Consider the following 16209-nt stretch of genomic DNA (forward strand, 5'->3'; position numbering starts at 1 on the left):
GTGGTGCTTGGTAGGTTAGGTGTATTAAATGCATTTTCAACTTATGGTATTTTCAACTTCTGATGGGTTTATCAGGGCACAATCCCATCATATCTTAAGTTGAAGAAGATCTGTACTGTTGCCTGGGCCTCACTTTCTGAGATTCTGATTAAACTGCTCAGGCACCTATACTTTTAAGAGCTCCCCTGTGATTCTAAAATACGGTAAGAACCTCAGGCCTATGCAGAGCTTAGTTTTTTATTTTGTTTATTCAATTCTTTCTGATTTTGCCTTCTAAAAAACAGAGGCTGCTTCAGTGACTTAAGAAATATTGATTGCAGTCATAAATAAAAGGAGACCATTATACAAATGTGGAATGAATTTTTTCTATCCCATATGGGTTTCCATAGAGAGTTGGCACTAAGTAGAAAGATAAAGATTTTCTTCTTGTTCATACACTTTCCCTTCTGGAAAATTCCTCTTCCTTAGCTTGACCTCATTAGACAACAGTTCATTCTCCAAATTTTGCTGCTATTAATAGAAATGAAAATTTACCTGCTCAAATCTTCCCTACATTCTTTGCATATTCTTTTGAAGCAGGCTACCTGTTAAACAGGAAGCCAATGTGTTCACAGGAATTTTAACTTTGGTCTAATACAATGCCTTATTCTTTAGAAGCAATTCTAACAATTATTAGTCATTTTTTCCAAAGGAACCATTATTTTTTCTTTTTTTTATTGGAGTATAATTGTTTTACAATGTTGTGTTAGTTTCTGCTGTACAACAAAGTAAATCAGCTACATGTATACATATATTCCCTCCCTCTTGGACCTCCCTCCCACCCTCCCCCCCATCCCACCCATCTAGGTCATTACAGAGCATGGAGCTGACCTCCCTGTACTATACAGCAGGTTCCCACTAGCTATCTATTTTACACATGGTAGCGTATATATGTCAATCCTAACCTCCCATTTCATCCCACCCTCCCCTTCCCCCACTGTGTGCACATGTCTGTTCTCTACATCCTTATCTCTATTCCTGCCCTGGAAATAGGTTCATCTGTACCATTTTTCTAGATTCCACATACATGCATTAATATACGATATTTGCTTTTCTCTGACTTCCTTCACTCTGTATGACAGACTCTAGGTCCATCCACATCTCTACAAATGACCCAGTTTCATTCCTTTTTATGGCTGAGTAATATTCCATTGTATATATGTACCACATCTTCTTTATCCATTTATCTGTTGTTGGACATTTAGGTTGTTTCCATGTCCTGGCTATTGTCAATAGTGTTACAATGAAATTGGGGTACATGTGTTCTTTTGAATTATGTTTTTCTCAGGGTATATGTCCAGTAGTGGCATTGCTGGGTCATATGGTAGTTCTATTTTTACTTTTTTAAGGACCATCCATACTTTTCTCCATAGTGACTGTATCAATTTACATTCCCACCAACAGTGCAAGAGGGTTCCCTTTTCTCCACACCCTCTCCAGCATTTCTTGTTTGTAGATTGTTTGACAATGGCCATTCTGACTGGTGTGAGGTGATACCTCATTGTAGTTTTGATTTGCATTTCTCTAATAATTAGTGATGTTGAGCAGCTTTTCATGTGTTTGTTGGCCATCTCTATATCTTCTTTGGAGAAATGTCTATTTAGGTCTTCTGCCTGTTTTTTGATTGGTTTTTTTTTTTTTTTTGATATTGAGCTCCATGAGCTGTTTGTATATTTTGGAGATTAATCCTTTGTCTGTTGCTTCATTTGCAAATATTTTCTCCCATTCTGAGAGCTGTCTTTTAGTCTTGTTTATGGTTTCCTTTGCTGTGCAAAAGCTTTTAAGTTTAATTAGGTCCCAGTTGTTCATTTTTGTTTTTATTTTCATTACTTTAAGAGGTGGGTTCAAAAAGATCTTGCTATGGTTTATGTCAGAGAGTGTTTTCTCTGTTTTCCTTTAAGAGCTTTATAATGTCCAGTCTTAAATTTAGGTCTTTAATCCATTTTGAGTTTATTTTTGTGTATGGTGTTAGGGAGTGTTCTAATTTCATTCTTTTACATGGAGCTATCTAGTTTTCCCAGCACCACTAATTGAAGAGGCTGTCTTTTCTCCATTGTATATTCTTGCCTCCTTTGTCATAGATTAGGTGACCATAGGTGTTTGGGTTTATCTCTGGGCTTTCTATCCTGTACCATTGATCTATATTTCTGTTTTTGTGCCAGTACCATACTGTCTTGATTACTGTAGCTTTGTAGTATAGTCTGAAGTCAGGGAGCCTGATTCCTCCAGCTCCATTTTACTTTCTCAAGATTGCTTTGGCTATTTGGGGTCTTGTGTTTCCACACAAATTGTAAAATTTTTTGTTCTAATTCTATGAAGAATGCCATTGGTAATTTGATAGAGATTGCACTGAATCTGTAGAGTGCTTTGGGTAGTATAGTCATTTTCACAATGTTGATTCTTCCAAGCCAAGAACATGGTATATTTCTCCATCTGTTTGTATCATCTTTGATTTCTTTCATTAGTGTTTTATAGTTCTCTGAGTACAAGTCTTTTGCCTCCTTAGGTAGGTTTATTCCTAGGTATTTTATTCTTTCTGTTGCGATAGTAAATGGGATTGCTTCCTTAATTTCTCTTTCTTATCTTTCACTGTTAGTGTATAGGAATGTGAGAGATTTCTGTGAATTTTGTATCCTGCACCTTTACCAAATTCACTGATTAGCTCTAGTAGTCTTCTGGTGCTGTCTTTAGGATTTTCTATGTATAGTATCATGTCATCTACAAACAGTGACAGTTTTACTTCTTTTCCAATTTGTATTACTTTTATTTCTTTTTCTTCTCTGATGGCCTTGGCTAGGATTTCCAAAACTATGTTGAATAAGAGTGGTGAGAGTGGACATCCTTGCCTTATTCCTGATCTTAGAGGAAATGCTTTCAGTTTTTCACCATATAGAATGATGTTTGCTGTGGGTTTATCATATATGGCCTTTTTATGTTGAGGTAGGTTCCCTCTGTGCCCACTTTCTGGAGAGTTTTTATCATAAATAGGTGCTGAATTTTGTCAAAAGCTTTTTCTGCATCTATTGAGATGATCATATGGTTTTTATTCTTTAATTTGTTAACATGATGTATTAACATTGATTGATTTGCATATATTGAAGAATCCTTGCATTCCTGGGATAAATCCCACTTGATCTTGATACTTTAATGTGTTGTTGGATTCTGTTTGCTAGTATTTTGTTGAGGATTTTTGCATCTATGTTCATCAGTGATACTGGTCTGTAATTTTCTTTTTTGTGATACCTTGTCTGGTTTTGGTATCAGGATGATGGTGGCCTTTTTGAACGAGTTTGGGAGTGTTCCTCCCTCTGCAATTTTTTGGAAGAGTTTGAGAAGGATAGGTGTTAGCTCTTCTCTCCAAAGGAACCATTTTGATAATAGAAAATTTAGGTCTTGTGATAGGACAAAGGGATATAATTTGAGGATTCAAACCCTCAATCTTCATTACAAAGCCAATAATGTATTCTGTTTAAGAATACAATAATTTATCTGAATCTTTGATGACACTCTCATATTCTAATACTAAAGATAATATTTTTACAACCCCTTTCAAAGGTACAAATTATGGTATACATCCCACATATGCCTCTTCAATAAGCAAATGAATAAATAGAAAGCAAAATATATCTGAAAAATGTTGGGCATCTTGAAAACAAAAACTTTGTGAAAGTGGTGGAGACAGAAAAATTGACAGCCTTTTTAATAGAGGGGACTTCTACACCTTTAGTAATAAGGTGAATTCAACATCTTTAATATTTGATAACAGAGGCACCAGAAAGGCAAAATTATAATACTGGTAGGAAGATTAGACTGCAAGGTATTTGTGTCTAAATAGTTTCATTTTTAAAGAATATGAGCATTTTAACATCACAATATTAAAATAAAGTTATTATTATCAGTCAGTTACATACCCTGGGAGATGGCACTTTGGCTTTCATGACTTTCTTTAACTCAAATTCAGAAAAAATGTTGAAAACAAAGATATTACTGTCTGCTCCAGTAGTCACCAAGAAACGGTCATCAAAGCTAGTGGAGATGGCTTTAATGCATCCATAATTATTGTCATGCATACTGAAGTGCCAGTAGTCCTCCATAGTGGTCAATGAAGGATCATTCTTATTTAGGATATAGACTCGAATTGCTCCATTTTGCATTCCACAAAACATCATTTCTTGGTTAATGCTATGAAACAAAAGGAAAGTAAATCGTTCTTCAAATTAATCTGAAAATGTTTAATTTTAAATTAATTGACAAATGACTAAAGTTTTAAAAGCAAAGATGTTATGGAGTAAATTGTGTCCCCACAAAATTCATATGCTGAAGCCCTAACAAACTATGGCAGCTCTAGCAAACTAATACAAAAGAGTAGAAAGAGAAAAAGACAATTTGAAATTTGGAGCTATTATATTCGGTCTTCAAAAGAATGACCAGCATATATGCTTAATTCTTAATTATTAAAGGACTAATGATTCAATTAGTGATCTTTCCAGAATCATTGTAACCCAGAACTTTCGTTATCTGACTGTGCAGTAGCATCCTCCTAAGTAACAGAAAGAAAATCCATACAATTCAACTGTGTGATAAATTCTGACAGAATATTTGATAGAAGGGATTGAAGTAGTTTCAGGAGTAGCTTAGATTCTACTTTACTCACTTGATCTATTTAACTAAACATTGTTTGAGTACTCCTCCATTTGGACAGATCTTTAAAATTGACAATATTAATGACGGACAAAAACAGACAGTAATGGGATATAGTTTTTTTTAAAGCTTTCTGAAATTCTGGTCACCTGAAAGTGATAGTTGTGATGGGATTATCCTCTGTATCCTCAAGAAGACGGAAATCAAAAGGTTCATCTTTCTTTTCTGTGATATCACTGCTTTTGTCATATGGGGGAAACTCACAGTGATATAGAAAACCAGAATCATAGCCACCCTGGAAAAGAGATAAATAACATAGAAGGTAGTACCTGAATATAAGAAACCTATGACCACATGAGGAGTTTTTGATTATTTCAAATTTTAACACATAAAATAGGTGTCTTAAAACATATACTTTTGTATGATTTCTATGGTTACAGATGGAGATGCTTTATAAAACCTATTATTCATTTATATGCAACTACATAATTATAAAAATAAAACACCTTACAATGATTTCTTCCCACTTAAAAGACAATACAAGAGGGACTTCCCTGATGGTCCAGTGGTTAAGAATCTGCCTCCCAATGCAGGGGACGTGGGTTCGATCCCTTGTTGGGGAACTAGGATCCACATGCCACGGGGCAACTAAGCCTGTGTGCCACAACTACTGAGCCCGTGCACCTCAACTAGAGAGCCCATGCGCCCACAACTACAGAGCCCATGCACTCTGGAGCCTGCGCGCTGCAACTATTGAGCTCGTGTGCCGCAAGGAAGAGCCCATGCACTGCAATGAAAGATCCCACGTGCTGCAATGAAGATCCGACACAGCCAAAATAAATAAATAAAAATAAATATTAGGGCTTCCCTGGTGGCGCAGTGGTTGAGAATCTGCCAATGCAGGGGACACAGGTTCGAGCCCTGGTCTGGGAAGATCCCACATGCCGCGGAGCAACTAGGCCCGTGCGCCACAACTACTGAGCCTGCGCGTCTGGAGCCTGTGCTCCACAACAAGAGAGGCCGCGATAGTGAGAGGCCCGCGCACCGCGATGAAGAGTGGCCCCCACTTGCCGCAACTAGAGAAAGCCCTCGCACAGAAACGAAGACCCAACACAGCCAAAAATAAATATAAAAAAAATTTTTTTAAATTAAATAAATAAATAAATATTAAAAAAAGACAATACAGGAGAGATATCATTTCTATCTACATACTGAATTCCATTTTATTTTAAGAATTATTCGGCATAAGCAGTATTTAACAATAGAGTTTTGTAGATCATGGTTTTCAGAGATTTCCAGTCTAGGAGATTTTTTTTCTCCCTAAGGCAACTGCCAGTTCTGAAAGTGGCAGCTGAGAGGTTAAGAAGTTGAGCAGAGCAATCTGTAGTGTCATGGGCTTAGGGAAAGGCAAAGAATTCCCAGGGTCCTCCAAGAAGAAGGAGCCATTGTAAACACACCTTCCACTGGGCTTTCCATTGCAACCCTGGAGCACTATATCCCACACGTATGGATAAACCAGAAATAGATTGGCCCTCGTAGGAAGTAAAACCTAATTTCAAGTCATCTCAATCACTGACTGGATGAAACTGATCTAGGATTTCTAGTTGCTTTCCAGAACCAAAAATAAATTCCAGGAGACAATAGCAATATACAGAGACTCAAGCTGATGCCACAGTTTTTCACAGACAAGAGCCAGCATTCAATTAAAAAAAAAAACTAGGTATACTAACAAAGAAAAGTCTTGACTGAAAATCAAAAAAAAAAAAAAACAGACCAAAGAAACAAAAGTACAAGAAATAGTGATAGAGGTGTTTTCAAAATGGACTTCAAAATAACTCTGATTAATATATTTAAGGACTTTGAAGGCAATACAGAAAGAAGTCAATTAGGATCTATAACAAAGTAGATAATGGAAAAAATAAAAATTCTAGAACTGAAAAATAAAATGACAAAAATTAGAATTCAATAGATTGGTTTAAAAGCAACTAGACACAGCTAAAACTAGAGTTATGAAGCTGGAACAGAATCAGAAAAAATAGAGTAAGGCAGGAGAGAGAAAATACAGATGTAAAATTTTTTAAAAAGGAGTGTAAGATCTACATGGGACATAATGATAATGATTAATATACACAAAATTAGAATCCCACAAGAAGAGACTAAAAATATGGACCAGAAGCAATATTGTGGTCGATAAATGTCTGAGAATTTTCTAAAACTGAATACAAATGTGTTGAAGTACAAGAAATGCAATGATCCACAAGCAAGATATATGAAGAATTTACACCTTTTAACATTACACCATAAAACTCCTAAAAGAGAGCATAAGCAAAACATTCTCTGACATAAATCATACCAATGTTTTCTTAGGTCAGTCTCCCAAGGCGACAGAAATAAAAACAAAAATAAACAAATGGGATCTAATCAAACTTACAAGCTTTTGCACAGCAAAGGAAACCATAAAAAAAAAAAAAGACAACCTATGGAATGGGAGAAAATATTTGCGAATGATGTGACAGACAAGGGCTTAATCTCCAAAATATACAAACAGCTCATACAACTCAACAACAAAAAAACAAACAACCCAATCAAAAAATGGACAGAAGACCTAAATAGACATTTCTCCAAAGAAGACATACAGATGGCTAGCAGGCACATGAAAAGATGCTCAACATCACTAATTACTAGAGAAATGCAAATCAAAACTACAATGAGGTACCACCTCACACTTGTCAGAATGGCCATCATTAAAAAGTCTACGAATAACAATTGCTAGAGAGAGTGTGGAGAAAAGGGAACTCTCCTACACTGTTGGTGGAAATGTAAGTTGGGGCAGCCACTCTGGAAAACAGTATGGAGGTTGCTCAGAAAACTAAAATTAGAATTACCATATGATCCAGCAATCCCACTCCTGGGCATATACACAGACAATACTATAATTCAAAAGATACATGCACCCCTATGTTCATAGCAGCACTATTCACAATAGCCCAAACATGGAAACAACCTAAATGTCCATTGACAGATGAATGGATAAGGAAGATGTGGTACATATATACAGTGGAATACTACTCGGCCATAAAAAAAGAATGAAATAATGCCATTTACAGCAACATGGATGAAACTAGAGATTATCATACTAACTGAAGTAAGTCAAAAAGAGAAAGACAAATACCATATGATATCACTTATATGTGGAATCTAAAATATGGCACAAATGAACCTAGCTACAAAAGAGAAACAGACTCACAGACATAGAGATCAGACTTGTAGTTGCCAAGTGGGAGGAGGGTGGGAGAGGGAAGGACTGGGAGTGTGGGATTAGCAGATGTAAACTATTATATATAGGATGGATAAACAACAAGGTCCTACTGTATAGCACAGGGAACTATATTCAATATCCTGTGATAAACCATAATGGAAAAGAATATGAAAAAAAGAAGTCTGCATATGTATAACTGAGTCACGTTGCTGTACAGCAGAGACTGGCACAACACTGTAAATCAACTGTACTTCAATAAAAAAATAAAGAAGTTACACCTTTTAACACAAAATCTTCAAAGCAACAAGAGAAAAAAAGATGCATAGGTTACAAAAAATAACAATAAAAAGATGTACATGGGGCTTCCCTGGTAGCGCAGTGGTTAAGAATCTGCCTGCCAATGCAGGGGACACAGGTTCGATCCCTGGTCCAGGAAGATCCCACATGCCGTGACGCAACTAAGCCCGTGTACCACAACTACTGAGCCTGTGCTCTAGAGCCCGCAAACCACAACTACTGAGCCTGCGTGCCACAACTACTGAAGCCCGTGCACCTAGAGGATATGCTCTGCAACAGAGAAGCCACCACAACGAGAAGCCCGTGCACCGCAAAGAAGAGTAGCCCCCGCACAGCTACAAAAATCCAATGCAGCCAAAAATAAATTAAAAAAAAAAAGATATAGATGGCAGAATGGACGACAAAAGATGATAAGAAGATATCAAAGTTTTAAAAAGAAAATATACAGAAGAACTAAAAGTTGTAAAGGCAAAATGGGCACTATAAGGCAAAAAAAACCCCCAAAACTTATATATACATATATATGTGTGTGTGTGTGTGTGTGTGTGTGTGTATGTATATATATATATATAAAATGTGACAATGAGGTGAGGGGGAGGATACACAACACTAAAGTGCCCTAAGATCTTTTTTCTCTAGAGCTAGTAAAAGAATAAATTTGTATCAAATTATATTAAATTAAGGATATGTACTATGACCTTTAGCATCACCACTAAAAACAAAATAGTAAAAAAAAATGTATAACTAATAACCTAATAGAGGAGGAAAATTGGGGGAAAAACTACCTAATCATCTGATAGAAGGTGAAAAACCAAAAGTAGAATTGGTGTGATAAACAGAAATAATAAGATGGTAGATTTAATCTAAACTATATTAGCCATTACGTTAAATATAAAAGGACACAGTGTTCTATTAAAATAAAGATTTTACTACAGGATTAAAAAGAAAAGCCTAACCATGTACTGCTTACAAAAGACGTACTTTGAAATAAGAATATCAAAGGTAAAGGAAAGAAAAGAATCATTAACAACTCTCAGAGTTTTGGCTTAGTAACAGGATGGATGGTTGTCCCATTTACTGAGATGGAGATGGAGCAGGTTTGCACAGGGCAAGTGTGATTTAAAAGTTATATTTTGGGGATTTCCCTGGTGGTACAGTGGGTAAGACTCTGTGCTCCTGGGCTTCCCTGGTGGCGCAGTGGTTGAGAATCTGCCTGCCAATGCAGGGGACACAGGTTCGAGCCCTGGTCCGGGAAGATCCCACATGCTGTAGAGCAGCTGAGCCTGTGTACCCCAACTACTGAGCCTGCACTCTAGGGCCTGCAAGCCACAACTACTGAAACCCGTGCACCTAGAGCCCGTGCTCCGCAACAAGAGAAACTACCACAATGAGAAACCCGCGCACCGCAACGAAGAGTAGCCCCTGCTCACCGCAACTAGAGGAAGCCCGTGCACAGCAACAAAGACCCAACACAGCCAAATAAATAAATAAATAAATAAAATTATTAAAAAAAAAAAAAAAGACTATGTGCTCCCAATACAGGGGGCCCAGGTTCGATCCCTGGTTGAGGAACTAGATCCTGCATGCATGCCGCAACTAAGAAGTCCACACACCGCAACTAAGAAGTCCGCACACCACAACTAAGAAGTCCACATGCCACAACTAAAGATCCCACGTGCCACAACTAAAGATCCCACATGCCGCAACTAAAGAGTCCATGTGCCATGACTAAAACCCAGAGCAGCCAAAATAAAAATAAATAAAAATTTTTTTTTAAAAAAGTTATATTTTGGGCATGTCCATTTTGAGGTGCCAAGTAGTGATGTCAAGTTGGACATACAAGTCCGAATATGAGAGGAGAGGTCAAGACTAGAGATAAAAATGAAATTTATTGGCATATATTTGATATTTAAAATCTTGGGACCAGATAAAATCATCTAGCAAGAAAGAGGGCACCCAAGACCACATCCTAGAGTACTTCAAAGTTCAAAGCTAGTTCAACATATAAGAAGGCAGCAAAAGAGGCTGAAAAGGAGTGGCCAGCAGATGGTGGTGTCATGGAAGCCAAAAAAGAAAATGCTTTAAGAAGAATGGAGGGTTAACTTTATCAAATGTTTTGGAGAGGTCAAATGGACAGAGAAGTGACCACTGAGCTTGGCAGTAGGAAAATCTTTGATGACTTGAAGTGGTGGAGCTAGAAACCTGACTGGAATGTGTTAAAAACCAAATAGGAGATGAAGAAATGAAGCCAGTGACTACAGACAACTCTTTCAAGTTTTCCTATAAAGGAGCAGTGGATGAGAAGAAAAGAGATGTGAAAGAAAAAAATTCAAGTACTAGGAGCATGTTTATGTGCTGACGATAAGAACTGAGTAAACAGAGAGAGGTTGAAGATACAGGAGACCAGCTAGTTTATTTCAGGAGTAAAATCTTTGAGAAAGTGAGAGGGGATGGGATCAAGAGGCCATTTGGAATAGTGTCCTTGGAAAGTTGCAGGGGACCATTCACCAATTGTTAACAATAGCAGACAAACGTGTATGGATCTCCATAGGACATTAGATCTCATTAAGACAAGATAAGGAAATTCCATCTGATTGTTTTTATTTTATTTTCTCAGTGAAATGTGAGATGGGAATTCCTTGGCGGTCCAGTGGTTAGAACTCTGTGCTTTCACTGCCGGGGCCCGGGTTCAATCCCTGGTTGGGGAACTAAGATCCTGTAAGCCGCTCAGTGGGGCCAAAAAAAAAAAAAAATAAAGAAAAAGAAAACAGAAAAGAAATGTGAGATAAGGTTATCATTAGAAATTGAGGGAAGGTACAAAATGATTAATGGGAGAAGAATTAAAGCGATAATTTGGAAAGCGGGAAAGTGAACATGGCTGGGCAGTAGAACCAGCCTGCACTGTGAGTGCTGATTTGAGAACTGTGGTCGTGCCTTCAGAATGAGACTGGTTTTCTGCAGCATCTGCTTGGATGCAGGTACAGAGTTGGCAAATAGTTGAGTCAAGCAGGGTTAGTGTCACTTCTTCTGAACTATGCCTTGACCTTGTATGCTGGTGTAGTTTAATGGTTAAGAGCGTGGACTCTAGACCCAGACTGCCTGAGTCCAGATGCTGGTTCCACCTCTCATTAATTATACAACCTCAGATAAGTTACCTAACCTCTCCACTCCTTGGTTTCTTCTTATGTAAAATGCAAATTATGAAGAGCGCTTATTTTATAGGGTGGTCACTTAGAATGGTGTCTGGTATAGAATAAGCAGGTTTCCAGATTTAGCAAATAAAAATACAGAATGAATGTTAACTAAACTTATTGTGGTAATCATTTCATGATACATGCAAGTCAAATCATTATGCTATATACCTTAAATTACACAATGCTGCATGTCAATTATATCTCAGTAAAACCAGGAAAAAAGTTTTTAAATGCAGGATGCACAGTTAATTTGAATTTCAGATAAACAACAAATATGTTTTTAGTGTAAGTATGTCCCATGTAATACTTATCTGGCACCCCTAAAGGTAAGCATTAAATATGCTTGTTAAATAATTAATAATTCTTACATATGTTTCAAGGACACTAGAACTCTATTATATTACTGTACAATTGTTTCTGCGCCTCTCTCCCTCATGATATGAGGGAACTTTCAGAAGGCAGGATCATGTCTTAATTATTCCTTTACCCCGTGAACCCCACACAACAGTAGCCATCGATAATTGTTTCATAAAGCACAGAAGATAAAAGCTCAAGGCACTACTACATGGAATCCTAAGGTGCCTCCATCACTACTTTCTATCCTTCTTGCTGCTTGTCTCCTTAGAAGTTGCTATCAAAGATATATTTCTAAGAAATGTTGAAGAGGAGTGGAGTTAACTCTCATCACTCCTTATAGCAACAGTACTCAGCTAGGCAGTCTCCTGGCCTGGCAAAAGATCTGATACCACTTACGAATCGGAGATAGTCTTTCACATATACTTTTATGTCAATTATTACTTTTTTGGTGAATGGAATTGAAATTTGTGATAAATTCATAATGAAGGAAATCTTGCTTTGCAATAGATCAATAAAATATTTTATAAGAATAGAAAATATATAATTAGGGGATGTAATTGTCACATTATTGTAACATTCACAGGTACTTGCCTCGCATTTTTCTCTTCTTCCTTATTAGCCAAGTCCCAATTTCACTCAGGGTGGCAATGTGACCATCTAAAAACAGTCATTTTCCCAGACTTTCATGCAGCCACACAGCATAGTTGTAGATAATGAAAGGTAAGCAAAAGTCCAGTGGACTGTGCTGCCATCATATTCAAAATTTTAAAACGACAAACACAGCTGGAATACCCCTTAGCCCTTTGCCCTTCTACCTTTGATTCTCCTCCCCTTTGACCTTCTGAAACGTGTGATTGTCGCAGATAACAGATACAATAAGTAGACATATAAAACATATTAAGATGATATAAAAACAAACTCACATTCATTCATCAAAATTCACACCTTCGGTAGTAGTTAACAGCTGGAGTCTTACCATAGAGTAAGGAAGTAAGAAAGTGATGGAAAATAATACCTATAATTAGATTAGGGTTGAGATAAAAATTTATTACATTATTACTTACCAAAGAAACCCAGAACTTCCCTGGCCCAGAGTAAAATCCACAGAGGATGTGACACGGGGTTAAAGGAATAAAGATTTCGGGTAATGCCTCCTCCTCCTCCTCCTCCTCCTCTTCCCCCTGGAGTTCCTTTTCTCCATCTTCTCCCATCTCTGCTTCTAGGCTTTTCCTCCTTTCTTCCTTTTCCTTCTCCTTCAACTCCTTTTGTTTCTTTCTCTTTGCAATTTCTATTAATCTCTTGTGCAAAAGAGATATTGAGATAAAACCTGTAATTCATTCATTCATTCACACTATTATTAAAGAAAGTAGGAGGAAGATAGAGTCCTAGAAAAATTCACAGCTCTAATGTAACAAATAATGTCATTTAAAGATTATTATCAAGTTGGGAATATATTTTTATTGTTAAAATTTTCAAATCATTGGAATGATTTTTCTGCATAACTCCCATTGATCCTGGTTTTACAGAAATTATTTTGCCTTTTTTTTCCTCATAGAGAAGTTAAATATAGTTTCTCTCAGAGCCTATCACTGTCAATCCATGAATTTGGTGGATTGAAATAGTCCACGAGGGAAGCTGTTTCTATCTTTAGCAATACAGCGATTTAGGCCCTCAGCCTCTATCAACTGGCTATTGCAAAAGCCCCCTAGCACTGGCATCCCTACCTCCCATCTTTTACCTCTTTATTCCATTTACCTCTTAGAATTAACTTCCAAATTTATATGATCTCATCACATCAATCTCCTCCTCAAAAATTCAAAATGGATTCCAATGGCCCAAAAATTAAATTAAAACATCTTGGCTAATATTTAAGGGGTTCCATGTGGTGGTCACAGACTCCTGTCACACCCCTCCACAAATTGCATCCCTCTGCCTCATGGTCCATTCTTCATTTCTCGAAAACACCAAAACTCTTGCAACTCTGCCTTCCCTCAGGATGTTCTCCCAGCTTTTATTGCCTTCCTCCTCATTTTCAACCTGTCAAAATCCTTCCCATTCTTTAAATACTAAATATCACCTCCATGAAGTCATCCTTGACCTCCTCTCACCCCTCTATCAGAATCATATATTCTTTCCTCTGCGTGCCCCTAAAATTCTTTTCTTTGCACTGTGATTTTAATATCTACTCATTACCACCTTCTAATACAATAAGCTGCTTTCTACCAAATAAGCTCCTTAAAGTAAAAGTCTATGTCTTATTCTTCTTCGTATTTTCCCAGCACTTAACACAGGATATTTTATATTCTAAGAAAGAAAAAAAATTAGAAGACAATGCTTCAAGGGTATTTCATACCAGAATCTTAGATTTGACACTTGAGAAATGGAAACATTTTATACACATGTCTTTGATTTCATAGGAAACTACATCATGGTCCTCCTCCTCCTCCTTTATAGTTGGAAATGGAGCTTCAAGAACATAGCCATTCTCACAAATAATCAGTAAAGTACTTTCAGGCTAAAAAAAAAATTAAAACATATCATTTACATTTAGGCAAATTTTTAGAAGCACAGTTCAAAAAGATTTTAAACCAGGCAAACTATAATTGCTATGTATATTAGCCATTTTTAAAAGATACTTATTACCAGTAATAACCACAGTGAGGAACTTAGTCAATCTTATTAATCACTATACACAATTATTAGTACAATTATATCATTATTAATTAATAAGCTAAGTGTTAAAATTAGATTTAGATTCATTTCCCTTATAGATGCCATATTTTCTGAGCCAAAAATTTGGTTGTGAAATGTTAGCCCAAAGGGCAAAATATTAAAATTAGGACTGCCAAGGAAAATCTGCAGTACGTGAATGGCATATACAACCTCAGCCTCCTTTGATGGATCATCCTCTCTCTGCCTGAGTTCATTTAATGTGGATGTCCCCAAGATTTTTGTTCACTTCCCTCTTCTTCTTTCTCTCCATAAACATGCCCTGGGAAATCTTATAGCCGATCAAGGCTTCATTACCACTCACAAGCAATTAGACTCCAGATTAATCTCTCTAGTCCAGTCCAAAATCATGTATTTAACCATGTGTGGGAAATCCCCATCTTGATAGTCTACAGAAACGTTATTCAAAATGTTTATTCGAAATGTTTATTCATTCAGTTATTTTATTCTATACTTATTATACACCTATTATGTGTTCAAAATTTTGTAGAGGGCTATAGGCAAAATTATAATAAGAAAAATAGGGATTGCCTCTGCCATTATGAAGCTTACCTCCAATGGGAGAGCCTGTCATTTAACAACTCATATAAATAAATGCAAATTATAACCGCAATAAGTGTTGCAGAGGTACCACAAGAGTAAGGAGGTTGTACAAGGCTTCCTGAGAAGGTGGTACCTAAGTTTCAAGGTGAAGGATGAGTAGAAGATATTTTTATAATGACTTAGGGGAGGGTTTGAGGGAGCATGCTATGTAAAGGACATACCATGTGCAAATATCCTGTGGCTTATTTGGGCTTTTAAAAAAGTTGTGGCCTTGGTGGTATCACCTAGGTGAAGAGAACAGAGTGAGAAGAGAGATTGGGACAGAGCCTTGGGGAAACAACACTCAATGGCTGAGTGAGGGAGACTGAGAAGGAGTGACAAGATGTAAGAGAAGGAACAAGGAGAGCATAATGTCCCCCAAATCAAAGAAAGATGGTATTTCAAAGAGGAAGTGAGGGTCAACAAGGTCAATTGAGGCTAAGAGGGCAAGAATATAAGAACTAAAACTGTTAAATGGATACCACCGGTATCTTTAGAAGAGCTGATCTGGTGGAATTATGAGACACAAGAAACTCGTAAGAATGTGTAAAGGAAGGAGTAGGTGTAAGGAAATGCAGTTCGTGGGAATAAACAATCGCCTTAAGAAAACTGGGAGGAGAAAGATGGAGCAGTGACTGGAAGAGAACATGAAGTCAAGGAATTTATTTTTTATACATGAGAGAGTCTTGAATATATTTAAATACTGATGGAAATAATCCATTTAATAGGCAAGGTTAAATTTATATGACAGAAAAGAGAAAATAAATGTGTGAAATGTTGAAAAAAGTGGGAGTAGAATCCAAAGGTCACAGGGAGAATTGGCCTCAAGTAGGAAGGCACACAGCACCTTTATTGTAAAAAAAAAAAAAAAAAAAAAAAAGGGAAGAGGAACAGGTACATGAAGAGGTAACAGAATTTTACGTTTGGTAGTGGGAAGGTAAAGGAGTTGCTGGCAGAGGGCTCCCACTCTATGAAATAAGTGATGTTGAGAATGAGAGTGAGCGAGCTAGTGGGAGGCTTGAAGCTTTGAGGAGAGGAGGCGTTTTTAAGTGTTCATTGTGGGTGAAAGAGAGAGTTGATAAGAACAATGTCATAGGATTGCTAAGCCAT

The 16209-nt window shown here is 37.0% G+C and overlaps 1 protein-coding gene across 4 annotated transcripts in view; it reads right to left on the reverse strand.

Annotated features, from left to right (window-relative positions):
• The window catches only part of CFAP44 (cilia and flagella associated protein 44), a 126421-nt gene that overhangs the window by 54383 nt on the left and 55829 nt on the right, over positions 1 to 16209 (reverse strand). For 3 of the 4 annotated variants that reach the window (XM_082394611.1, XM_082394609.1, XM_082394610.1), the window contains exons 16-19: positions 14141 to 14302; positions 12852 to 13085; positions 4830 to 4975; positions 3951 to 4221 (exon numbers count right to left, since the gene is read on the reverse strand). In XM_082394611.1, coding sequence (XP_082250737.1) covers positions 3951 to 4221; positions 4830 to 4975; positions 12852 to 13085; positions 14141 to 14302 — 813 coding nt within the window. The remainder of the gene's footprint in view (positions 1 to 3950; positions 4222 to 4829; positions 4976 to 12851; positions 13086 to 14140; positions 14303 to 16209) is intronic. The other variant, XM_082394612.1, reaches the window with a different exon arrangement.

Source organism: Balaenoptera borealis (genome assembly GCF_965194805.1).
Source record: "Balaenoptera borealis genome assembly, chromosome: 5".
NCBI classification, from domain to species: domain Eukaryota; kingdom Metazoa; phylum Chordata; class Mammalia; order Artiodactyla; family Balaenopteridae; genus Balaenoptera; species Balaenoptera borealis.